This window comes from Neoarius graeffei, chromosome 27 (assembly GCF_027579695.1).
Source record: "Neoarius graeffei isolate fNeoGra1 chromosome 27, fNeoGra1.pri, whole genome shotgun sequence".
Classification (NCBI taxonomy): Eukaryota; Metazoa; Chordata; class Actinopteri; order Siluriformes; family Ariidae; genus Neoarius; species Neoarius graeffei.
Window position 1 is genome coordinate 30,437,761 of NC_083595.1, and position 27,818 is coordinate 30,465,578.

Here is a 27,818-nt window from a genome sequence, read left to right on the forward strand (position 1 = left end):
CCCTTCACCCTGAACTCCGAGCCATAATGAGAACAGGAGGGAGACGTAAATGGAGTCAGTAAGATGCGCACACACCCGCTCTCCAATCCCTCCCATACACCTCAGAGATACGCCACACCATCCGTTCCTGCGTGATGGTTTTCTCCGAGACGCTCTCATACGGCTCAGGTTTCTAAACGCAAAGCAAATACCTCTACTGCGAGTCCAGATGTTTGGGAAAACAGCACTACTGTAGTGCTCCTTACCTGCTCGTAGTTCAAACGTTGAGCCTCAGAGATCTCTTTTGGTTTGGCGTCAAGGATGTAATCTCCTGTTGGAGGGAAAAAAAGGGGGGGGGTGAATAATGAGGGAAAGCACACATCAGAAACACTGAGCTCATTAAAACAGCCACACAAATATAACATTGTCACAGCTCTCTCTGTATCGTCTGCCTAACGAACCATCTGCTCCTGTCAATTATCCACAAGCAGCAGCTCTTTCTGAGCTCATTCTACAAAACTTTTTTTCCCCAGGTTTAACGTGCAGATGTTTTCCCTGCAAACAATAAAACAGGACCAAAGGGTCAAATTTGCATATTACGCCAGTCATACGCTACAGTCTGAGCCTGTATTTAGACCCGAGGTCACATGGACAGTGTGTGATGCGCAGTATGAGGAGGGTAGGAATGCCTGATTAACTGCGTAAACAATCCGGCTCCATTTATCCTGCTGGAGAACTGAATAAAATCTCTCATGGTAGCCATTTCAGTCAGCTGACTCAAATTCAGGGACGGATTTTCTGGAATTTGGGTTTACATGTGACAATAATAGCAACGTTGACAGACTGTCTCAAAGAGGAGCCTTCTTTTGACAAAAATGAACGCTTTCACATTATCCTAGCAGACAGACAGGGAGGGTAAAAGGGCAGATGATTTTCCATACGCAGTCTGTAGTACCGTATGAGTACCTACACCATGGCATGTCAACCAGACAATCATCATTCTGCCTGAAATTATTTATTAGTAGGGAGAATAATAATAATAAAGTTCAAATTTATATAGCACCTTTCTCACACTCAAGGTTGCTTTAAAATTGCAAAAGAAGTCCACAAAAAGTGCGTCAGGATGCAATTCCAGTGGTGTAGCTGACACAATTCCACCAAAAGGTGCACGAGGGTATGTCCCAAACCACCTGCACAGCCACCACGTCGTCACCGGGCAACATCGCTTGCAACACCGCACCAAGCGCTGGACAACCCTGATGTTAAAATGAGCAACGAGTCCACAGCGAGGATCACAGGCATCACCCATGGCGGCCCAAGGCCTGAAGGAAACCGACACCCAAAACCGGGTCCGGAGCTACACCACAACCAGCGGACAAAACATTCAAACAAAAAGAACAAACCTCAACCATACAAAACAAAGAAAAACAAGTGTTGCCAGGCAGAACAAACATCACCCGATAGCACTTACGATGAATATGAAGGAAGTTATCACGAAAAAAAAAACCCTATGGGTACATGTAGCTACTGCTTATAAATAAAATTGTTTTCTGATCCCATGTCCATACAGTAAATATAGCGCATATATATTTACTCTGAGGCAGTAGGCACAAAAAAAATGAAGCGTAATCCAAAAACTAACAATTTAAAAAAAAAAAAAACAGAAGTAGTAGTAAAACATACCAAGTGTCTGTACTTTATATTATTCTACTCTTACCTCTTACAGTTTTCGAAACTGAAACCTCCGAACTGAGGCCGACATACACACGCTGTCGCCATGACCCAAACACTTATTTCCCGAAAATGGCCCGGCGCTAGAGCTCAGTGGAACGCACTTTCCCTCTGTAATAAGCATAAACATGTCTGAAAGCGATTTCTTTAGTCTAGTCCATTTATTTCGAATGGTGAACCGAATTGTATACACTCACCGGCCATTTTAATCCAAACAGTGCGCTATTGTTACACTCTTACAGCACGATGATGTAGTGGCTAGCGCCTCTATATGAGGCAGCAGCCACAAAAACCTTGACCAGATGACCCTCAAAATGTTGGAGGTTCTATTTGAGCCCAATGCCCATCTATCCTGAAAGTTTCATGAAGATTGGTCCAGCCGTTTTCCCACATGATTAACAAAACAACAAAGAAAACAAAACAAAGAAACCCCACCAAAAACAATACCTCACCCCCTGGTGGACTCCGTCCCGGGCGAGGTAACAAAGGAAAGAAAAATAATATTAAAAATAAAAAGCTCCGGTGAGAAGTGGCAGCCAAAATGCACACAGCGTACTCTCAGCCGGAGTGAGGAAGAGCCGTTCTCAAACAAACGGAAACTGTATAGTATATAGGAGCATTACTCAGACTCGCATGGTGGTGGGAAACAGAATTCCCTCGGCCATGATACTTAGCGCAATCTCACAGGCCAAAAAGCTCAAAAGCTTGTTTATTATTGCGAATCCTGTTTGGCACCACAGGGTGATTCGGGACGTCCTCCGAGAGCTCCTTCTCTCTTCTGATACCCAGCAGGGGCAGGACAGGCCTGACAGGCAAGCATACAAGCAAAGTGACCACCAGCACTGGGTCAAACTCGAACCATAAGGCACATGTCAACTACCTGATTAACATTCTGCACACACTCACTCTTTCTGACCCCCATGAGGCTGGCTCAGGAACACCGGTAGCGATGCAGACTACTGAAATCAGGACCTGAGCACTGTAACTTACTACTCACTAAAGGGATGTTCACACGGCACATATTTGCATCGATGCTGCACCGATGTATTTTGTTGCGATACATCTTACACCGGTGTAAATTTTGTGGAGCGTTCACGCGTCACAAACCTGCTTACTAGAGAGAAGCGTGTTAGCACCAGTGCAGCCCCACTTGCGTTCACACGGCAGTTTTTGCGACCGTGCTATACGATAGTAATAATGCGGAAATGAAATATGCGCATGCGTGAAAATGTACTTCCTTTTCCCGGTTGTCATGAACATATTTTGGGCTGGAAAACGTCAGCAGTATCTGGCAACACTGGTGTCTTCATCCACGTTGTTTTCCCGGCGCTTGGTGATGACCAAGCGCCGGGAAAACAAAGTGGATGAAGACACCAGTGTTGCCAGATACTGCTGACGTTTTCCAGCCCAAAATATGTTCAAATCTGCCAAAATGCACTTAAAACCGCCCAATCTGGCAACACTGGAAGACACGCAGTTCTGTTGTTGTTGTTGTTGTTGTTGATATTTGCCATTTTGGAAGCGCAAAATACCAGGATGCAAATTATGCAATGCCCGTATGTAATCAACTCTCCTCACGCGTAGCGAGTCTACCCCTGTAGCGTTCAGACGTCCCGTTTTATATCGGTGCTGCCCCGCAAACTAGCATTTACTCCGGAATAAATTTCTTAAACCACCTCCCGAGCAGGGTTAGATTTGCACTGGTTTAAGCAGCTTTCAGGGGCTACACCGGTATAACTTTGTACCGTGTGAACGCTCTACCGGGGCAGCCCCAGTGCTACACCGGAGTAAAAGTTGCCGTGTGAACACCCCTTAACCCTTTGGTGACTGACCCCTTGAAAATGGTTCCTCCAGGAACGATGACTTCAGTTGTCAAGACAATGGAAAAACTAAAATACAAAAACAGAAAGATACGTCACAATGCTCTTGTGCACAAAACAAAATGCTCTTGTATTTTAGTTTTTCCGTTGTCTTGACAACTGAAACGTCATCGTTCCTGGAGGAACCATTTTCAAGGGGTCAGTCACCAAAGGGTTAATATTACCGATTCACATCCACTATTAAAAAAAAAAACACTCATGTACAGGGCACAAAGCCTGCGAGCTCACTGTGGCATCACCCTCCTGCTCCGCCCCTTGAGCGTTTCCACATTTTGTACAAGCTGGAAATGAAAGGGACTTAACTGGGATTTTGTTATGAATCCACACACAATAAAGGGAAAAAAAAAAAAAAAAAAGGTAGAGTGATCACAATAGGGAAATATGGGCTTGCACCCCCATTACTGTGTAATTGGTTCCAGTGCCTTTAAAATTACATTATTTGCTGACTGGAGTCCATCTTCAGTTGTGGTCAGAAGTTTAAATCCACTGACATGAACATCATGGCAATATCAGACCTTCAATGATTTCTATGAACTGTTCTCTTTCTGGGGAAGAATGACTGCGCAGCAGACATCTTTAATAGAAAAACCCTTTCATTTAGTGCACAAGTTTTAATTTATTTTGGGTAATTAATATTCGGTTAAATGTCCCTCAGCAAGTTTTGCCTGGACCGGACGCTTTTTGTATCCATCCACAAGGTTCTGGGAGAATTCTGGTCGGACATTTGACCATTCTTCTTGGCAGAATCAGTAGAGTTTAATTAAACGTGCGTTTCCTGGCATGGACTCTACTCTTCAGCACAGTCCGTGTATTTTTGATAGGGTTGAGGACAAGACTTGATTTTAAGCTTAAAATGTTAGCCTGCTTTATCCATTCCACAACCAGTGTTGACGTGTATTTGGGGTCCGTGCCCCGTTGGAACACCCGATTGTGTCCAAGTTTCTGACGAGTTGAGGTTATGCTGAAGAATTTTGAGGTAATCCTCCTCCTTCACTACTCCATCCACTTTGCACAGTGCATCAGTATCACTGGCAGCAAAACAGGCCAAGAACATGCCTAGATACTACCACCACCATGCTTAACAGCTGGTACAGTGTGCCTCCAGAAGACTCCCCCCCCATGTGGTCAGCTGCAAACTTGAGTCGAGCTTGTTATAGAAATATCAGGAAGACCAAGGAGCCATCAAAACAAGTCCAGGACAAAGCTTTGGAAAAGCATCCGTCAAGGACTGAATTTAACCAAAATTTCAACATCTGATGGAGTACCATTAAATCCATAATTAAACATGAAAAGAATATGGCACAACCACAACTCTGCCTAGAGGAGGATGTCCACCAAAAGACAGTGGCTGTATAAGCAGGGCATTTGTCAGATTAACAACCAAGAGAGCGAGGGTAACTCTGAAGGTGTTTGAGAGATCCACAGCTCAGATGGGACAACCACAGCCCAGACATTCCACAAAGCCCATGCAGATGCTTGTCATTGAGTCGCGTGGGGCATGAAGGCTAGTGCATATGGTCCGAGCCAACAGAAGAGCTACTGTAGCACTTTCTGTTTTAGCCAGCATTAACTTTTTTCATCAGTTTGTGCTACAATAGCTCTTCTGTAGGACTGGACCCAGGCTTTTAGATAGAGGGGCGTCTGGGCGTCTTTTCGACGCCCTGTACTGAAAAAAACAAGAAATTGGACGCCCTACTTTTTAGTACGACGCCCTAAAGACGCCCTAATATTTCCGCCCGTGTTATGTCCGGTAACTTAGCTGAATATGTTAAAAAATCGCCGAGTCTGAGCTTTCCGAGGATCTACAAGCTTTGTTGACACCGCCATTTTGGAAATTTCAGAAGTCTCGCTTTGACAGCTGTCTTTCCCGAAGACGCCCAGGGTTACCATAGCAACAGCACGAGCCCAGAGTACAAAATATGCGGAGGCGGAGCGCGTGTTTTCCTGTCAGAACAGAATCAAGACAAAAGCACGCACTCTCCTCTGCATTGAGCAGCTGGATCGGCTCATCAGGCTCAGCTATGCCCGAATTCCCATGCCGGAATTCGACTTCGCTGCCGCCAGAAAGTTGTACCTCAAGGCCCCCAGGCGGTTGTAAACATATTGTTGCCAGTGGACTGTTGCAGTGAAACCATTTTGTTTACATTAAGACATTAAAGAAAGTTGTTTTACCTAAAATGAATCTGGCTTGAATTTTTCCATGCACACATGCCTCCCCCCAGTCCAGCCTTACTATTGATACAAGAATGTTGTAACAAAGGCAAAAACACTTGGCTGTATTGCTCAAAATTTGCTGTCAAAATGAAGGAAATAGCATTTGAGAGCATTAGAAATTTCAAAATTTTCCGGGGGAGTACCCCCGGAACCCCCTAAAACACTCGTGCCAGCGGCGCTCAACGCGCCGCTACACCTCGCCACATACAGTGACACCTGCAAAAAAGTTAGACTCCCTAAAAAAAAATCCTGCCTAAAAGCCTGACTGGACCATATGGGCTAGCCTTCGTGCCCCATGCGAATCAATGAGCCTTGGCTTCCCATGACCCCATCACCGGTTATCCTTCCTTGGACCGCTTTTGGTAGGTACTAACCACTGCATACCAGGAACACCCCACAAGATGTGCCATTTTGGAGATGTTCAGACCCAGTCATCTCGCCATCACAATTTGGCCCTTGTCCAAGTCACTCAGATCCTTACACTTGCCCATTTTTCCTGCTTCCAACACCTCAACTTCAAGAACTTACTGTTCTCTGGCTGCCTAATATATCCCACCCCTTGACAGGCGCCACTGTAATGGGATAAAATGTTATTCACTTCACCGGTCAGGGGTTTTAAAGTTATGGCTGATTGGTGTGCATGCATATGACATATGGGTCCGTCTCAGAAACCAGTCTCTCATTTGGGACATTATGGTCAAAAATTTTTTTTTTCTAATTTTACTATTTTTTTTGTATTTCACCTAACACTCAAATGTTTTTGTCATGTTTAATAAGAATAAAAGATAGCATCTTGCTTTATCTGGCCTCCACTGTGGAAAAAAGTTTTTTGATTACAATTCAAATGCTTTTGTAAAATTGATTTACATATAAAAACTACATCATGAAGAATTAAAGCCCCTCCTTCACAGATGAGTGAAAATATTGAATACATTTCCTCTCTTTCTGATTGCTTGGGTTAAAAATGCCAAGTTATGATGACTGAATTGATTCTTCACTTAAATATGAATAATATGATACAGTTTGGGTATTTGATATGGCGAAATAGGACACAATGGAAAAATCAAGAACACACCGGAAAGATGAGAATAACGGCGCTGGTAAAAGAACAGCGACTGTACCGGCTGAAGGTCGCGCAGGTCTCTGCTCCAGTGCGCGAGCAACGGGACATCACTACCGCACCGGATGGAGCGCGAGGCGGGGGCGGGGCAAAATGACTGGCCGTAGATTCTATCAAAAGTTCAATCTAAATTGACCATGGCTGCAAAATATTGGCCAAAAATACGCGAACACTACGAAATATGAAAGTAAGATGAAAAAGAAACAAACATTTCTATTGCCTTATACTGCAAGACTAAAACAAAAACTGTCAAAACTCTCCTTTTCAGTGATAACGTCCAAACAGATCACCCGCGTAACAAAGACCGCAAATGGAAGCACGATCAACTTCTAACTGTTGGAGTGGAAAATTCCATTCTGCACATGCAAATTGTTAACGTGTGTCCTTCCCCGCACACAAATAACACGCTACGGTAAAAAAAATAGACCACAACTCATTTTATAGCTCAGAAATTCATACAAGACCAGCTACCATTGTAACATATTCTGTAAGAAACATATTCTATACCTAACTTTCAGCTTTCGTTTTAAAAAACAAAATCGCAGATCTTTTTTTTTTGTCATTTACTTTTTATTGGTTTTTGATTTTGTATGTAAATGAACAAACAAAATCAACATGAAGACCTATAGACAAATACAGAAAATATCCAGTGAAAAAGTAAAAGCATTCAAAAGGGGATTGGAAAACGCCTCCATTCATGAAGGTGGAAAGAAAAAAATAAATTAAAAAAAGGACAAAGAAATGAAAAAACTTGAAAGTACTCTAATAGTCCAATCTGAGATTACCTGAAGTCTGGTCTTATGGTAGAGATATATGTAATCCATTTTTGCCAATTTTCAATAAATACCTCTTTTTGTGTTCTTAGATTGAAAGTAATTCTTTCCATTACAAAAAAAAAAAAAAAATCGCAGATTTCTAACAAAATTTTTATATGGCATAGTGATTAAGTTCCTACTTTTGGTGAGGTAGTGACCTTGACCCTGAGGCTTTCCGTTTAGATCAAAACGGACGATCGTATTGGTTTTGGGTCTGCGGAAAATGGAGTTACAGCGATCAAATATTTTGCATGATGTTTTATTACGGTTATGATTATTCTGTGAGCGCACCAATCCTTAGGTGTATAAAGTTACAACTTAAAGTGCTGATGACACGAACATGACTCTATGCAATTTCTTAAATAAACTATACAACACGGCAAATATGTTAGATTTCTGTTATAATTACGTGAAAAGAAGCTGTTGTTACGCAAATACCCAACTTTTAATTGCACAGCGCAAGAAAACTGGGTCCGTGGCTCGCGGCCATGTTGTGACGTCAGCGGAAGAACACGCTGCGGTTCACTGGCTGTTCTACTCTGGTTCTACCCAATGGAAATGGCGCATGAAAACGCCAGTGAACTCTCTAGTGCTAGCTCTTCCTCTTCTGGGAGTCTAGAATTGTGTTGATCTCTTCTGAATAGAATCTATGATAGCCTACCCTCTTTACCCTTTGCCTCTCGTTGCTAGGCGGCAGTTACATGAAAGCCGCAAGCTTTCACAAGCAAATACATGATATCACAAGCAAATACTGATATCACGCCGACTTTATGATTACATTTATGATTATCATGTAGAATCTATAGCGCTACGTACCTTTATCTTATGTCGTTTCACAACACATGTTCTGACAGGAGGACTGTCTTTGGATCCAGCATAGCTACTAGTAGACCCCCTCCGGAATACTGGCAGTGTTGCCAGATTGGGAGGTTTCCCGCCCAGTTGGGCGTTTCAAGTGCATTTTGGTGGGTTTTGAACATATTTTGGGCTGGAAAACTTCAGCGGTATCTGGCAACAGATACTGCTGATGTTTTCCAGCCCAAAATATGTTCAAAACCCACCAAAATGCACTTGAAACCGCCCAACTGGGCGGGAAACCTCCCAATCTGGCAACACTGTGTAGGCACTGCTGATGGTAGTAACACACGTTTGTGCTGAACTGAACACCCAAGAGATTCTTTTAAGCTGGGAAGGGTGTCAAAACAATCCAAATCGAAGTGTTCAGAGCACAGGACGGATGTTGGTGAGGGCTCCCACTTGTCACGAGTGCGCCTGACTTGCTTCACCCACTTCGCATGCAGCTCGGGATCTCTGGGAAACTTGAATAAACTTACCCCATCCTTGTGGGTTTTGGAGCAAAAGCCGGCAACACAACGCAAAGGCATAATAACTATATATATATATATATATATATATATATATATATATATATATATATATATATATATATATATTAATATTAGTGCTGTCAAGCGATTAAAATATTTAATCGAGATTAATGTCGCGACAGTCATAGTTAACTTGCGATTAATCGCAATTTAATCGCACATTTTTGTCACATAAAAAAACATTGTAATTCTCTTATCAGCATAAAAAAAGTGAATGGGCTTGCTTTGTACCAATGTTTTTTTTTTTTATTGCAAAGCATAACACGTCTTGACACAGCCACTGCAAAGTGAAACCTAAGCCGAACACCGGAGCGGGGCTAGCAAGAGAACCATGAGTGAAATGATCTACTGTTTGAGTTAGTCTCTAATCAGAGAGATAGGTTACACAGTGACGGTAGGCTTGACATGCTTGATTATAATATAAAGTACACTATTATATTAAGTTTAAGTTGTTCGTTGATAAATATTGCATTGAATCTGATCTTTACTGTTTCAGCTCACTTAACACATTTTGTACTTTTACACTTTCTGCCTGTTGATGCGTCGCGCTGTCCAATCAGAGGCGGCCAAATTTGCATATTACAGGAAGGATTTCTGGGATAGCGTTGAGTTTACAGTTCAGAGGGATCTGGCTTCTTTAGACGCTGTCTTCTTAAAACTGAATGAATATTTAAAAAGAGCCAAATGAGCCAGTCTTTTGAACGTCTCTTTTCAAAGAACGGATCACAAAGATGCGGATCCCATCAAAGAGCCATAAATCCCATCTCTACTAGCGCGCCCTGCCCGCGCTGGTTCTTTGGGGAGGGCAGAGGACTCTGGCTGTGTGGGGCATTACAGTCTAGCCGCTATCGTTTTTTTTTTTTTTGCAAAGTCTTTGTTCCAAGTTCCTGGCAGTTTCAAAAGCTTATGAAAAACCTACATCATGTCACAGAGCGTTAATCTCGCGATAAAAAAAAAATTATCGCCGTTAAAATTGAGTCAAGTTAACGCGTTAATAACGCGACATTTTTGACAGCACTAATATATATATAATGTATAATAACGTCTAATAAAAATACTAATAATGACAAACTGAACACCTGCCGCATCAACAACAAACTGGTAAGTTAGGAGGAAGGTTCTTTCGCTGACGTCATATAGCTCCTCCTCCTCCTTCATCTCCTGGGTGCTGCAGCCCCGTCAAATTTGCCCAAATAGCCGCGTTTATCATCATAACTTGTAAAATAGGCGCCTTCGTGAATTAATATATGGATCATCAGGAATTACTTTTTATGTTATAAAACATCGCCAAAGATGTCAAAAACGTGTCATCAGCACTTTAAAATACAATTAGTGATAACTGCAGACTTTTCAGTGGACGACAACCTTTTTAAGGGAATGCGATGTAGTCAACCATTTATCATGTCCCAGATCAAGCCGCCATTTTTCCACACATTTGCAGAATTTTTGCCAAATTCTGAATATTCGCAAAGATTGTTTTATCTGTATTATTTCTTTCATCATTTTATTTCAAATTAAAACCAACATCACCATTCAAAACCGTATAGTTTATTGACAGAGTATATTTAGTGGGGTACCCCCACAGTACCCAGTTTCTGAGACACACCCATATACACACACAGTATACATATATAGGGGTACTTATGGAATGTCTTGTTTACTAAAAGCAAGCTAACAGCATGGGTGCAGACTTTAAATTCAGTAGATTATCAGGACTGTGTTGGGAGGCAGTGCCAATTCCTCAAAGATGCTGTTTGGTCACATACGCTTTGTATTGTTTAATACACACCAACACACCCCATAACCCCTAAATAAATGTAATTAACCCTCAAAAACAGTTCCAAAAAACTATTTCCTCAATTACTTTAGAACAGGGACAGTAAACCATTCAACGCCACCCAGAACGAGGAGGAAAAATGCCAAGATGGTTAACTTGATTCTTACACACTTGCTTCCTCTGCCAGCTGCCAAGAATGCAGACCCAGCACAAGCTGCTCCAGTCAGGCGCCTCAACCTTCTCTCTGCCCAGGAAACCCCTAGCTTCCAAATCCCTCCTCCTCTACCCTCGCTCTTCCTCTTCATATAATCCCTCCATCCATCCAGCTCTGTAAAAAAAAAAAATCATCATACTACTGTTGTTCTTTAACTCTTTCACATACAAGCTTTTCCATGCCAGGTTTGGTGAATTCATTTCTATTTTTTTACGATGCCTTCATCCAAAGCCAAATCACAAAAGAGGCTGAGATCCAAGCACAGAGCGGAGCAGCTAAGGGGTTAAGGGTTCTGCTCGCAGGCCCAACAGTAACTTGGCACTGCTTATTTAAGCTATGGAGAGAACTGAAAGACCTCATTATTCAATGCAATTTCATATGTATAGTGTTTAACAACAGGCATCGTGACAAAGCTGCTTGACAGAAATCCTGATGTAGATTCATAATTAGATCCCTAATGATTAAGCCAGAGGAATCATTGAGAAGGAACATCTCCTCAAACAACATAAAGGAATCCCATCCTCTTCTAGACGACACCAGATAAATCATTTATCTTCTATAACTACACTATAGAGTAGACCTCTGTGAGATCATCCCTACACAATATTACATTGCCAATAAACTGGATATCATATTACCAGACCTACCAACTGTTATGAATTGTGTATAGATGCTCCACAAAAACATAGGCATATTCATATTTTACAAGTTATCATTCAACAAAACGCCAACAGAGCAGCATTTTTCCACCCCCAAAAAACAAGAGCTAAGCAAATTGACACGAGAATCTGGAATGATCTGTACAGGAGTTTTGAACTCTCCAAAAATTAACGGACGCTTCTTGGAAGCCCCGTCCTCTTCCAATCGTCACGGTAAATGGAGTGCGTCTCTATGCAAAAAAAAAAAATCCTTTCTGATTTAGTTAACATTCGATAAATGCGTATTTAACTATATTAAGATCTTTTGCAGGTTTCAGCTGAAAGACCAAAAAAAACCCAGATTTTGATTTAAAAAAAAAAAAAAAAAAAATACACTTTTTTTTTGACTGGCACTCTGATGATCTCTTCTTACTCAATACTGAGCAGACAATGCCATGTGAACCAGGATTCGAACCGATGTTGCAAAACTTGTTCCTTTCCTAGACAGTGCTCTAGACCACTCGGCCACGGAGGATTACATTATGAACTGAAGTTATGAAACATGGCACTCACACAGTCGCTATGTGGTGGTGCCATACTGCAACTGTGGAATCGCTACCTGAGGCTGGTACGCCAATTACATTCTTAAACACGCTCGAACTCCGTTAAACATACACATACAGACAGGTGCTTCTGTAGGCTTCAGCCAAAGCCAAAAACTGATTTCTAAAAAGGATTAATATTGGAACGCGAGGTTACATTTAACAGTTTATTACACACTTAAAATCAATTAAATAACTTAAAAAAACACACTATCCAGCTGAGTTTTCGCAAATCTCAGTTTCCAACTGCACGGGCAATAATATTACTACACACTCCTATACTCTCCTTAACGCCGAACTGCTGGAAATACTCACTCATTTTGTCTAGCCTAGTAAACTAGACCCAACCGCCTAGCGGCCAAAAATATTTTTTGCCTGCGAATGGGTCTAGCCTCGCACCATATAAACAAAAAAACACCCCGGGCATCAAATCGTGCCCGCCGATCACAACACAAGGTTTTTGTTTGAATTCTTTGGGCGGGCTTTTGCAGGAGTGACGACAAAGCTGCGCGACGCTGGAGAAAGCGCAGCAGGAAAGATGGCTACGGCTAGTGAACAGCGCACGTTTGACTCCGCTTTGGAATCAGTTTTAGAAGAATTAGACTTGGAGTTTTCGTTGAAACATGAGCAGGAAGAGGCTCTCCGCTCATTCCTTTTCAAGAAGGACGTTTTCGCTGTTTTGCCAACCGGCTATGGCAAAAGTCTGATCTACCAGCTGGCTCCGCTCGTAGCCAAAAGGATGGGGCCAGTTTGTGCAGTACGAAGAATTAATAAACAGCTTTGAAACGTTACTTTTTGATTGTTTCTTATTTTCCCGTTATTTTAAATTTAAGGGAAATTATTTCACCAAACACCACTAAATAAAAACTCTCAAAAACAGTTTAAGCAAACCCTTGAAAAACACTTGGAAAAAAATGTGTATGTGGTACAGACTCCAAACTTGTGGTCATTATCTCCAAACTTCTTAATATCTAGAACCTGTTTATTAATTAATACGCATTTTGAAAAATTATTTATTTCAAGGCCTCCCCCACTGCTTTCTGTCGCTCTGACTACGTCACAGTCACTGTTGCGCTGATTGGTCAGAGCGTTGGCCTATACGCACAGAGACAGTTTGAAAGACAGCGGTTTGTTCCTCCTACCCACTTCGGAAATGTCTACAGATCGAGGCCAGACTAAATATTCACATTTAGTCTGGCTTGCCAGGCTACATTTTGTCATCTTTGGATATTTTAAAATTTAAAAAAACGCTGCAATCAGTGAAAAAAAAAATTTGCAGAAACCTACTTAAGAGCATCTTTATGATTACAGCAGCAGTTCTTGAGTACATGTCTACAGTATCCAGGTGGGATCATCTGCTGAAGGCGGCTTTTTTTCCTGGGGGGGGGGGGGGGGGGGGGGGGGGGGATCCCCAAAAAAAACAGTAGGATCCCCCCCAAACCATCTCCCCAAGTTTAGACTCCGTCGATTCCCATCCACCAGAAAGGTCTTCCCTATTGCACAACAGCTACCAACCAGCCATGATCACCAAGTGCTTCCTTTGAGGGACGTGACCCCAACCAACCGCATCTTTTCGAAATGCTGCCTCCGCAACATTAGTGGAGGCGCAACACCCTTGGAGGAAAGCGCCACCCACCCACTCCTGTATGCATGAGCTCACAGACACCCATGATTGTTTAGTGTCACTGTAATTCACGAGAGAGAAGCGCACCACACCTCCCTCCGAGAGCACAGGCCAATTTTGCTCTCTTGGGCACCTGGCCACGGACGGCTGTGGCATCATCGGGAATTCGAACTAACAAACAGGGTGAATGCGCTTCTGTTGCACCACTTGGCAGTGAAGACTTAAAACTTTTGTCAACACGGTTTTAAATGCAACAGTCGTTGTATAATAAGCTTAATTTATATAGCACCGTGTAAAATCTCTGTGATACTAAACACTGATCAGTTGATGAGCATTTATGAAGAGTAGATTAATTTAATTTCCCCACTGGCTAATTTATACAGTGCCTGTTGGTAGGCACGAGTTACTAGGTCCCTGTTAGCCGAGCCATCAGCGCACTACAGCTGAGCAGATGTTATCCGGGTGGTGGATTAATCTCAGCACAGCAGTCACACCAACATGCTGATGCGTGTGGTATTGAGCTCAATTTGTACGGTGATAAAAGGTGCATGGGAAAATATTAACTAGACACTGATTTGATCACGGTCACAGAGGTACAAACCGGAGCATATCTGAGAGCTGATGTAAGCATTTTTCTTGATATATTTATAAATGACGTCATCTACTTCCAGTAAAATCCTGGCAGAAGGGGAGGGGGAAAAAAAAAAAAAAGTCAACTGCAAAGTTTTTTTTTTTTTTTAATTTTGCAGTCAATAGCAAGTTCACCACAGACACCACAAACTGCTCCTTGAATAGCCTTTGACTATAACCAAGAGTAACAATCCTGCCTGGCTGAACTTCAGTCTACGTTGAGAAGTTCCTCTCTGCAGCGTGCTTGTGCATGCTTCCACTGGCTTTTAACTGGAAATAAAAACTACACCAGAGCAGTGGCCAGAACACAGAACACTTTCCACTGGAACCAAACCATTAATCAGGCCTTTATGACCGTTGTGAGCCAGAGCCTCCATCAGTGCAGGAAGAGATTGGGGAAGGGTGTTATGGATCCCTGTTCATTTCCAGTGAACATTTTTACAGGCATTTAAAAAACAAACAAACAAACAAACAAACAAAAAAAAACCCCATACACAGCCGCCATCCCGGTGTCTGAAATCGCTCCCTACTCAATATATAGTGAAAACGTCATTTTGGGGCAGCACGGTGGTGTAGTGGTTAGCACGGTCGCCTCACAGCAAGAAGGTTCTAGTTCGAGCTAGGGCTGGGTATCACCAGATACCTCACGATACTATGGCGACATTTTGCCCACGATAACGATAATATCACGGTACAGCGATTCTGCGATAATCGATATATTGCAAGAAATTTCAACCACATCACAATATCTGTGTCACTGAAGAAAATCAGAATTTATTGACCACTGTAAAATTACATTTCACATACATAACTACACACTCTTGCCAGACATATATTTGTCTCTATTCCACTGCTGGCAAAACCAAGAGTTGCTTCACTACAACATACAGAAAATTCCCATTTCTGTGCTAGTATTATCAACTTTTCTGTAAGCATGGACACATCAGTGCTGCTTAACAAGCAGAATCAAATTGTTTTATGAAAACTTAACTTGTATGTGCAGTCTGCAGTGCATTTCAGTGCTAACACTAATATCAATTTGTTCTTTGTAAACTTGAGAACACGTACCTGAGAACATTTAACTTGTGCTTATTTTGCAGGAACAACGCACTGTCTGAAACACATTGAAAAGTGCAGTGGGCATCTTAATTGGAGCATCTTAATTTAATTGGAGCGAAACAGGTTTTGCAAAGTGCATTCTCTTTGTCCAGCTCACTGTTTTTTTTTCCTCCTTTCCTTTGGAATCCAAAGTGCCTCCAAACATCTGCCTTAAAGTTCGGCGGCGTCTCTAGGTTTATGTTAACAGCCACGCTTGCCTGGTTTTTTTCGTCACTGCAACCGCCGGGGAAAAAAGAGAAGACGAAGAGTGCCTTGCAGTGAGGTAGCGGTACAGCGACACCTCGCGGAGCGGAGGTGCGGAAGTCGTACTGGATTTACAACCCGTCTGAAACATGATTTTATTATTTGAAAAAATATCGATATTCAAATTGAGTATCGATATTGAATCGGAAGACAAAGTATCGCGATATATCGCCGTATCGATATTTCTGCACACCCCTAGCTCGAGCCTAGCGGCCGGCGAGGGCCTTTCTGTGTGGAGTTTGCATGGTGTCTGCGTGGGTTTCCCCCACAGTCCAAAAACATGCAGTTAGGTTAACGTGAGGCGGCATTGGGCTGAAGTACCCTTGAGCAAGGTACCTAACCCCTGACTGCTCCCCGGGCACTCGAGTGTGGCTGCCCACTGCTCTGGGTGTGCGCACGCACGTGCATGTGTTCACTGCTTCAGATGGGTTAAATGCAGAGGATGAATTTCACTGTGCTTGAAGTGTGCATGTGACAAAGGTTTCTTCTTCTTGTAGTGCTGTCCGAAACCTTCGTGAGGATTATTTACACCCTGCATAGTGCACTCAAAGTATCCCACGACGCATCACGAAAAGTAGCGTACAACCGATGGTCACTAACCAAAGCAATATATATCCCATCATGCATTGCAGTCGTGCTGAAAGAAATCAAAAGTCTCATATTTGATTTAATAAAAGGCAGCGGCAAAGAAAAAGTATTCAGCCTTGATTTTAAAAGAACTGAAAGATGCAGGTACTTTGTATTGATTAATGTGGGGAAATGCGCTCAGTATAATATGGATTCATCACAAAAACACTGTACATGCATGTGTTTGTTATTTTGAAAACCCACCAGCCGACTGATCGGACACATTTTAATTGTGCGACAGTAATGAGATAAATACCAGCGCGACGGACTAGTGTCCGAAAGTGGTCCGTCCCCCCCATTTTGCCAATGAGCTCGCTACATAGTCCTCATCTTTTCTCATTATCTCTAGCCGCTTTATCCTGTTCTACAGGGCTGCAGGCAAGCTGGAGCCTATCCCAGCTGACTACGGGCGAAAGGCGGGGTACACCCTGGACAAGTCGTCAGGTCATCACAGGGCTGACACATAGACACAGACAACCATTCACACTCACATTCACACCTACGGTCAATTTAGAGTCACCAGTTAACCTAACCTGCATGTCTTTGGACTGTGGGGGAAACCGGAGCACCCTGAGGAAACCCATGCGGACACGGGGAGAACATGCAAACTCCGCACAGAAAGGCCCTCGCTAGGCTCGAACCAGAACCTTCTTGCTGTGAGGCGACAGCGCTAACCACTACACCACCGTGCCGCCCGCTATATAGTAATTCCCTATACAGGGAGTAGTGAACGAGTGAGCGATTTCAGACACAGGGCTCGTGATAGTTTACATAAGCAGGAGGATCTGAATTAAACAGCACTGCATGCTTTGTTAGATTATCTTTCTACCAGGGGTGTTTTCTCAGGTGTAGAAGTATAGAAACAATACATGTTCCTCACGAGTGTGGAGTTGTTCCCCCGGTTCCCTTTCAAATATATTCGAGTTTAATCTCGGGCTTGGCGAGACTGAACTCCAGAGATATGAAGCTGGAGCCCATAAGCTCCTGTTCCTGTCCTGATGCACCTTTAACTCAATCATTCTGCTCTCACACTACTGAACACGAGCCCCTTCGGTCTCCTCCATGACTGACTGAACCATTTTGCTAGAACAATAATTTAAACCTGGCATAATGTTTCATAAATTCTCTCATGCAAAGTCAAGATCTTTCATATGCAAATATTGCATCATTTTGGTATTAAAAATGATGCAGCATTTCTATTCATCGTACCAGTTTCTTTTTCTTTTTTTTAAATAAATCATTCTCACCTACGCTTGCTACACAATTCCACAACAGAAAAGACTGCATTTAAAAATCACAAATCATATACACAGAATACATACCGCCAACTGATAAAGTACCTCTACAGGCATGGATCAATGAGTACAAGAACAAGTATGTGTTTCTTGGCACGGGTACAGAAATGAGTAACCTATTAACTGTTAAGGGATCAGTGGCATCGTTGAACATTTTATTTAGCTTGGTTTTTATCGGATGTTGCCATTTTTGCAAGCCCTGCTCATCTTCTCGTGAGTAGATCATGAGTTTGATCCATCCGTGGCTAGTAGTCAAGCGAGCGAAACCAGCCACGCTCTCTGGGTATCTTCTCCCTGATTAATCACAGTGACTCTCGCCAATTGTGGGCATCTGTGAGCTCATGGATGTGGAGGAGGGCAGAGAACACTTTCCTCAGAGTATGTTACACTGCCCTGAGCAGCAGTTCGAACAGATGCGCTTGGCTTCACGCGTCGCAAAAGCAGCATGTGTTAACCTTCACCTTTCTGCAGGTGGTAGCTGTCAAATGATGACCATTGTTAATTAAGAGACGGGCAAATCCACCTCAAATCACCAGATTTCAGAAAACGTTCCTGACTGACCATCTCTGATTTTCTTCATACTTTCACAAACTAAATGTTAATATTCCTAGTAAACCCCAAACAAAAAATTTCAGCCTTAAATCTTTTAGTTGTTGACATATTGAGCCTTTAAAAATGGAGCGCGACACTGATTTTACTGTAAAAACGAGTGGTACAGAAAAAGATGCTGTAGCAGTTCGTAGGGGTGGAGCACAGAAAAGACAGCAGGCCAGAATCAAGTTCCACAAGAAAAAAACTCTTTATTTAGTATTTTTCAGTAACTATTCACTCTCTCAGGGTGTATTCAGACCAGGATAGTTCGATAGTTCACTTGCTTTGGTCCGAACAAAATGTTTTTTTTATTTTTTCATTTTGGTGCGGTTCGCTTTCACACTGTATATTTTAGTAAGCGGACCAAAATCTGTCAACAAAGCCACGCGCCCTGAGGTCGTTCAGCTATTGGTCAGAGACGACACGCGCACAAAGCGTCAAGTTCAAAAGTAGTCATGGAGGCTTTCCGTGCTGTTATTTTTTTTAATGTCATCAAAGCTATACGTTTTTTCCAGTTTTTACTGTTTTCACAATTGTGTGATTACTATGCTGCTGTACAAGTAATTTATCAACGACGACAAAGGGCGAGGCGGCTACAGAGGACAGCGCTGATGAGCACACATCATGTGACAGTTCTGGCTCTTCATGCAATAGATGAATTTCTTTTTTGCGTCGCTAGTACCGCCACTTTCTGAAAGAATGTCCCTGATTTTAATGTAGGTCTGACGGAGTTTCTTCACTTTTAGCCGACATTGTTCTGGGGAGCGCGTGAACCCCTTCTCCTTCATTTTCTCACTGAATACAGCAAACACGTCGGCATTTTTGTGTGTTCTCTCCAAAAGCTCAGATATGTGGACATCTGCCCATATATCCACAAGGGTACGCGTTTCTTCCTCGGCCCACGTTTGCCCCCTACTCATTTTTTGTACTCTGTAGTCTAGCCTACCACTGGTCTGAATGACTGTTGTAAGGTTCCCTTGACAACCGAAACAGTGTTTGCACTTTGCGGTGGAGTGTCAAGACTCTGTTTCCCATAATGCTCGACAAACGACGGAAGCTCCCGAGGTACAAAAAAGCAAAACTGTCAGATTAGGTCCGGTCTGCTTTCACACCTCCAAAAGATCCGCACCAGGGTTCCTTTGGTCCGGACCGAGTCCGACCTTGCAGCTCGGTCTCTGTCCGCTTGTTTGGTCCGGACCAGAGTTCGGTGGTTTGTATTCAGACCAACCCAAAAGGTCCGGACCAAGGGAAATTTGGTTCGTTTGGTCCAGACCAAACAACGTAGGTGTGAATACGCCATCAGAGACACACACACGAATCGTCAGGTCAGGGAGAGAGCCTCCTTCCTCTGCTCTCTCTCTCCTTATATAGGGCGCGGTCACTGGGGAAGACACACAAACACAGATTAACCAACATCAGGTGCAGTGATTCTGCCACTTACCTTCCCTGACTCCACCCTCCGGTCACAGACCAACGCTTGACCACGCCCCTGCTGCCACAGATGCCAAGTTCAGCGAGTCATTACTTTTGAACTATTCGTGCGAGATGCATGAAATTTTCAGGAGTTGTTCTTCGGTACTAGACGTCTAACTATTATAAAAGATGATCTACAGTTGCATATTTATCAGTTTATAGCTTGCTGAAAACTAAAATTTGTTTGTGCTTTGGCCCTCTGTATTTCCACATAGAAGCACATCAGATCTTTCAAATTTCGGTATTTATTTCTCATGTTGTAGTACTATTTTGGTGACTAAGCATTTTTCTAAAATAAATAAAATTCTCTGATTTATGAGAAAATCATTTCACGCCTAGATTTCAAATGCATATTGCTCATGTAGGGCGGCACGGTGGTGTAGTGGTTAGCGCTGTCGCCTCACAGCAAGAAGGTCCGGGTTCGAGCCCCGTGGCCGGCGAGGGCCTTTCTGTGCGGAGTTTGCATGTTCTCCCCGTGTCCGCGTGGGTTTCCTCCGGGTGCTCCGGTTTCCCCCACAGTCCAAAGACATGCAGGTTAGGTTAACTGGTGACTCTAAATTGACCGTAGGTGTGAATGTGAGTGTGAATGGTTGTCTGTGTCTATGTGTCAGCCCTGTGATGACCTGGCGACTTGTCCAGGGTGTACCCCGCCTTTCGCCCGTAGTCAGCTGGGATAGGCTCCAGCTTGCCTGCGACCCTGTAGAACAGGATAAAGCGGCTACAGATAATGAGATGAGATTGCTCATGTATGACAAGCTCTACCATAAAAAATAAATAAATAAAATTATACCACGGGAAAGAGCACGTCTTCATTAATATATATTCACAAAATATGAAGTTGGTATCTTAAACCAAACTATATTTATTAAGGTATTAAATACGCCATGTTTTGCTACAGACGGAAATGCCGTTTCAAGGCGCATGATACGTATATGCTCCAAGTAATACATAAAACCTGGAAATTGACAAATTCAAACAGATTTTTAATATTAGGCTATTATTAGCATCCTTCAGAAGCACACAGCTATGTGCTTCTACTTGCTATCCAGATACAGTGGCTGATGTTTGAAGTTTTGCTTCTACTGACACTGTAGTCTGTTTAAATTGTAGAACTTGGTATGGTAAAACTTGGAGAATAAAAAGATAAGCTGAATATTTAGTCATAAAATACAAATACAAGTTCTCGGATACAATTTTGTGATCGTATTTTAAGTACGGTGGCTCTGTATTTTACATTTCTGTTTGTGGTGAAACATGGCGTATTTGATACCTTAATAAATAGAGTTTGGTTCAAGATACCAACTTCATATTTTGTGAGAATATTAATGAAGACATGCTCTTTCCAGTGGTAGAATTCTTTTTATGGTAGACCTTGTCATACATGAGCAATATGCATTTGAAATCTAGGCGTGAAATAATTTTTCATTTTTAATGCCTCATAAATCAGAAAATTTAATTTTTTAGAAAAATACTTAGGTCACCAAAATTGCTGGGTTTCAGTCATGTGACTTTTCTTAGCGTTTTTTACCAGAAGTGAAATAGCTGGTGGTCTAAACAGCTGCTGTAGTGCAAACAATCAGCGATAACTTAGAGTACGCTCGTAATCTAGAAGCCACAGCTCGCTTTAGATATATTCAGAAGATTGCTATGTACAATGGAATCGACCCCTACAGTCTGGGAAAGAAGGATTTATCATACGATCTCAAACGACCCTTCAGTCGAGTTCCCCGACATCTCGAACTATCTGGTGTTGCAGACGTCCTTCTACACCGCAAAACAGATGAAAGCATGGAAGAGTATGGAGGCTTACAACTTTTTTGTACCGTATGTGGCTGAGTAAAGGACCTCGGGATCAAGTCGCTGCCGAATGAATCCTGTATTGTTTAAGCTTTCCGTTTGCATCTTTACAATGAAGCGCTGCAAGTTGAAGTGTAAACAAACAATTGCTTTGATTCTCACTTGTGTTGGCTCTTATCTCTCAGCTAAATCATTCACAAAGATCATCAGAAACCCCTTTAAAGACCTGGATCTTAGTTAAACAAGACGGAGAAGAGATCACGACCCATTGTAACTGTACGGCTGGGGAAGAATTTTGTCGCGACCTTCATGCATATGGACTTTGTGAGGAGGAAACAAACAAACAGCTGGGGACTTTAGCTCTTTGTGACTAAAAAAAAAAAAAAAAGTACCGTAAAATAACGACACCCAGCAAGAAAAGTACTTGGAAAACACTAAGGACAGAGCTGAGAGGGATACAAACCTTTCACCAAGTGATCACTGCAAACTCAAGCGTGCTTCGACTCGGCTCCCTTCGATTTCACAGAGAGGTTCAAAAGCCACCTTTCGTGACACCTTTTTGTGAAATCCTGTGTTTGTTCACCATTTTTTTTTTTTTTAATTAGGTCACGGGGAACCCTGAAGAAACTTATCAGTTTCACGGTTTGATCGATTCGAACAACCTAAAACAACGCAAGCGTAAGGCATTTTTCACGCGAGCAATGCACCTTCTAAGTACAAACACTTTGTCAACTGAGCTTTGGTAGACCACCAGCTAAAGTTTTGAATAACTAATGAGGCGGATGTGACGTCATGTGAAACCCAGCAGTAGTACAACATGAGAAATACCAAAATTTGAAAGATCTGATGTGCTTCAATGTAGAAATGCAGAAGGCCAAACCTGCTCCAAAAACACTAATGAATTCCCCCCCACACAGTTTTCAGCAAGCTATAAACCGACAAATATGCAACAGTGGGTCATCTTTTATAGTAGTCAAAGACATCTAGTACTCCTGAAAATTTCATGCATCTAGCATGAATAGTTCAAAAGTAATGACTTCTTGCGCTTAGCATCTTTTTCTGTACCACTCATTTTTACAGTAAAATCAGTGTCGCGCTCAGGGCTCTACACTAACTTTTTTTTTTTCAGGAGCACACATGCTCCTAAGTTAATTTTAGGAATACGGGGGGGGGCACAAGCAGGTTTTCATTTTAAAGGTTTATTGCAGCGCAAACCTTAGACACACCAACACATAAAACTCAAAATTCAATTGAGAATGAACGAACAAACAAATGAATAAAGAAACTGAATGAATGAACAAACTGTAACTAAACAGAGAGCAGAGCTCAGCAGAGCTAACAACATCAAGGACAGCTCCCACCTTGGCTCGGAGTTCTTTGACTTGCTGCTCTCAGGCAGGCGTTACAGGTGCATCAAAGCAAGGACCAACACACTCAACAGTTTTTTCCCACAGGCCATAACCACCTTGAACAATTAGCCTTTTTCACATTACATCACTTGCAGGGGAACTCGTATCCGTTTTCAGCCTTTTGAATGGAAGAAGAGGTATACGGCGGCAACATGTGTTAACAAAACTGTGTCATTCACAGATAAGATTGATAATATTGTGCATTGTTGTTTATCATTACGTATTGTTAGCGACCATTCCAGTCACCTATCTGCCTTGTTTTGGAAAGGAAGCTTACTGACTTTCTATGGTTGCTACTTGTTAGCCAGCAGATTAGCATGCGGGCGGCACGGTGGTGTAGTGGTTAGCGCTGTTGCCTCACAGCAAGAAGGTCCGGGTTCGAGCCCCGTGGCCGGCGAGGGCCTTTCTGTGCGGAGTTTGCATGTTCTCCCCGTGTCCGCGTGGGTTTCCTCCGGGTGCTCCGGTTTCCCCCACAGTCCAAAGACATGCAGGTTAGGTTAACTGGTGACTCTAAATTGACCGTAGGTGTGAATGAGAGTGTGAATGGTTGTCTGTGTCTATGTGTCAGCCCTGTGATGACCTGGCGACTTGTCCAGGGTGTACCCCGCCTTTCGCCCGTAGTCAGCTGGGATAGGCTCCAGCTTGCCTGCGACCCTGTAGAACAGGATAAAGCGGCTAGAGAGGAGCTGAGATTAGCATGCCGCCTCTTCTTCCATTCAAAAGGCTGAAAACGGATGTGAGGTTCTTCTGCAAGTGACGTAATGTGTAAAAGGCTAATTACATGCACTGACTGATGCCACTTCTGGCAGGTGCAACAATGCACCAACAAGGACCTAAAAGGACAATATTTTCACACTTACCTGATATAGTGCAATACTTATTACAGTGCAACCTCACAGAGCAACTTTAGTTTTTATAGCTTTTGTACATTTTATATTTCTACACTTTTACATCCATACCCAATACAATGCAATACCAAATACAGTGCAATATCCTGAGTTTTGTAGCTGAACTGAGTTTCTATAACTAATGTGCAATTAACATCTGCAACTCAACACACCCAGCTGTATATATATTCTTTGTTTTTCTGCTGTGTTGTGACATGCACCATTTGTATATACTGTATATTTGTTTTTCTGCTGTGTTGTATGTTCCCATCTAAATGTTTGCACTGGGGTGTGTGCTTTCCATCTCATTATATAATTTTCCCGCACCTTCTCCCGTCGTTCTAGCTTTCTTCACTACACTTTCTTCCTCGTCCGTTCTTTTATTCTTGTTTCCACCATCATTGCTTTTAAAAAACGCCATTATTCTCTGCATAGCGAATAGATTTCTCAGCTCGGTCCGAACCAGCTCTCAGTCATCTCTCAGTTGAATGATCTGATGAATCCCTAAAAAGCACTTTTCCCACCTAATGCCACACCCACAACATACAACCATGGGAAAGAGGGGCAATCACAGAAAGACGAGTAGAAAACGGGAAATGCTCCGTTATGTTAAAGAGATAGTTCGGGATTTTTGACATGAATCTGTATGGCATCCCCATCAATAGTGTCGTGCAAACACACTGACTTACCCCTGACAGCATCCTGTGAGTCCAGTTCTTGTCCAGTTTTGGTCCAGACGAAAGTAGTCCGGCAAGTTTGTTGGGGTCACGAAAGTAAAACGTTTTTCGTCTCAAAACAGTACGTGTTCAAAAGAGTGATATATTTGCATCACAAAACCGTTGCCAAATAACAAGTCAGACCTCGAAATCGCTTGGCACTATTTTCTCTCCCTTCTTATCACTGCACGCTGCCGCCAGGTGACAGCGAAACGCAGACCCACTAAGCTGGTGGGAGACCAAGGCTGCACTCTATCCACGGCTTACACACGTGATGGCACGGAGGATGTGTATAGTGGCAGCATCTGTCCCCCCAGAGAGGATCTTTTCAAAAGCAGGACAGATTATAACAGAGGAGAAATAGAATCAGAATTAACTAGTTAATTGCAGCAATTAAAGGAATAGGTAGGAAAAGGAAGGCGCAAAGACACCGCGCAGCCGTTGCGTGGTGTCTTTGCGCCTGCAGCGGTGCTTTGCCTGTGCTGTAGCTGAAAATAGTTCCAGATATAAATTGGTCTAGTAAATCCCTTCGTGTTAATTTGCACTGATATGTGTACTCGATGTGACTGTACAAGTCATGAGAAATAATTATAAACAATCTTGAGTTATTTAATTCACTTTTGTAACAACAATGCTAGCTGGTCACGCCGGATTACAGCGACTACGCTAAGCTAACCTGGGCGTTTCTAGATCAGGGCAATGGCTGGGTCGGCTACAAAACGCTTTGGCTCACTCATCCAACTCTAGGGACTGCAGGGACTAACTCAATTTCATCTGGGGGTGGCGTACTCCTTTAAATCAAAAATAAAATCTCAGGAGCCGAAAGAGCCGGCTCCTTATAGCAAGAAGAGCCAAAAGAGTCGGCTCCCGAAAAAGAGCTGAAATTCCCATCACTAGTAAACAATGAATGAAACAGCCGTGGCTGTCACCTGGCGGCAGCGCGCAGTGATACCGAGGGAGAGAAAATAGTGCCAAGCGATTTCGAGGTCTGACTTTTTATTTGACAACGGTTTTGTGATGCAAATATATCACTCTTTTGAACACGTACTGTTTTGAGACGAAAAACGTTTTACTTTCGTGACCCCAACAAACTTGCCAGACTACTTTCGTCTGGACCAAAACTGGACAAGAACTGGACTCACAGGATGCTGTCAGGGGTAAGTCAGTGTGTTTGCACGACACTATTGATGGGGGTGCCATACAGATTCATGTCAAAAATCCCGAACTATCCTTTTAAATGTTAAAGGAATACGCCACCCCCAGGTGAAATTGAGTCAGTCCCTGCAGTCCCTAGAGTTGGATGAGTGAGCCAAAGCGTTTTGTAGCCGACCCAGCCATTGCCCTGATCTAGAAATGCCCCGGTTAGCTTTAGCTTAGCGTAGTCGCTGTAATCCGGCGTGACCAGCTAGCATGTCGTTGCAAAAGTGAATCAAATAACTCAAGATTTTTTATAATTATTTCTCATGACCTGTACATTCACATCCAGTACACATATCAATGCAAATTAACACGAAGGGATTTACTAGACCAATTTATATATGGAACTATTTTCAGCCACAGCACAGGCAAAGCACCGCTGCAGGCGCAAAGACACCACGCAGCACCACAACTTCTGTCAATACACCAGTGTTACCAGCATGTAGTTGCGGTAAGAGGAGAAGAGAAGTTGTAGTAAGGTTGTTACGTAAGTAGTTTGAAGTTAGTTTCACATCTACTGAGGAAAAATGGTTATTTGCTGTGTGAAGGGCTGCAATAACAAGCAGAGGACGTACACGAACAATGTTTCACAGAATTCCAAAACCAGTGGAACGAAGAAATCTTTGGCGTGCAGCCCTCGGCATTCCTGCAACAACACCAGTGGATAAAATCAATCAATATCGTGTTTGCGATGAGCATTTCAAACCGGAGGACTACAAAGAAAAAAATGCAGTATGCTACGAGAAAGGTGTTGCTACATCTGAAGGATACGGCCGTTCCATCCATTTTCAGTACAGAGGCAGAACAGAGTTCATCATCCATGCCTGTAAGTATAATTTCTATCCCTCCTTCCTTGGGTTATACATTGCTAACGTTAGAACTGAAACTTCCCGTTAGTCCGACTCACATTGTCGCTTCCAGTTTTATTGACCTGTCAGTGTCAGCCTAGTAGCAGAGAACTTAGTAGTCACACTGGTGTATTGACGGAAGTTGTGGTGCTGCGCGGTGTCTTTGCGCCTGCAGCGGTGCTTTGCCTGTGCTGTGGCCGAAAATAGTTCCATATATAAATTGGTCTAGTAAATCCCTTCGTGTTAATTTGCATTGATGTGTACTCGATGTGAATGTACAAGTCATGAGAAATAATTTAAAAAAATCTTGAGTTATTTGATTCACTTTTGCAAAGACATGCTAGCTGGACACGCCGGATTACAGAGACTACGCTAAGCTAAAGCTAACCGGGGCGTTTCTAGATCAGGGCAATGGCTGGGTCGGCTACAAAACGCTTTGGCTCACTCATTCAACTCTAGGGACTGCCTCAATTTCACCTGCAGGTGGCGTATTCCTTTAAAACCTCAAATGTTAAATGTGCAAGACAGAGGCAATGCACGCAACTACAGACAGGGAGCAAGGCGCAGGCAGAACACACACACGAATACAGGCCGTTACTCGTTACACTGCCATGAGGCTACAAGCATGTGTCTCTCTTACCCCTTTTCCACCAAATCAGTTCCAGGGCTGGTTCGGGGCCAGTGCTGGTGCTGGTTCACAACTCGTTCAACTTGCGAGCCAGCTGAGAACCAGTTTGCTTTTCCATAGCTCACGGTGCTAAGGGGAGTCACGTCATTACGTCGCTGTGTACGTCAGTTACGTCACTACTTTTGCATAAACCTTGGCGCAAATATAGAAGCAAAAACACGGAAGAAGCAGCAGCAACAGCAGCAATAATAATGGATGACTTCGTTTTTGTACAGCTGCTGCTTCTCGTCGCTTAAAAATGGCGATCTTTCGCGGTCTTGTTATTGTTGTTGGTCTTAACAACTCCGCCCCCCCGCTGACGTAAGCGGTTCTTTCC

At 42.9% G+C, this 27,818-nt stretch overlaps 1 protein-coding gene across 1 annotated transcript in view; it reads right to left on the reverse strand.

Annotated features, from left to right (window-relative positions):
* mindy2 (MINDY lysine 48 deubiquitinase 2) overlaps positions 1-27,818 on the reverse strand; it is an 85,309-nt gene that overhangs the window by 39,659 nt on the left and 17,832 nt on the right. The window contains exon 3 of the mRNA XM_060911191.1: positions 246-310. Within this exon, the coding sequence (XP_060767174.1) occupies positions 246-310 (65 nt within the window). The remainder of the gene's footprint in view (positions 1-245; positions 311-27,818) is intronic.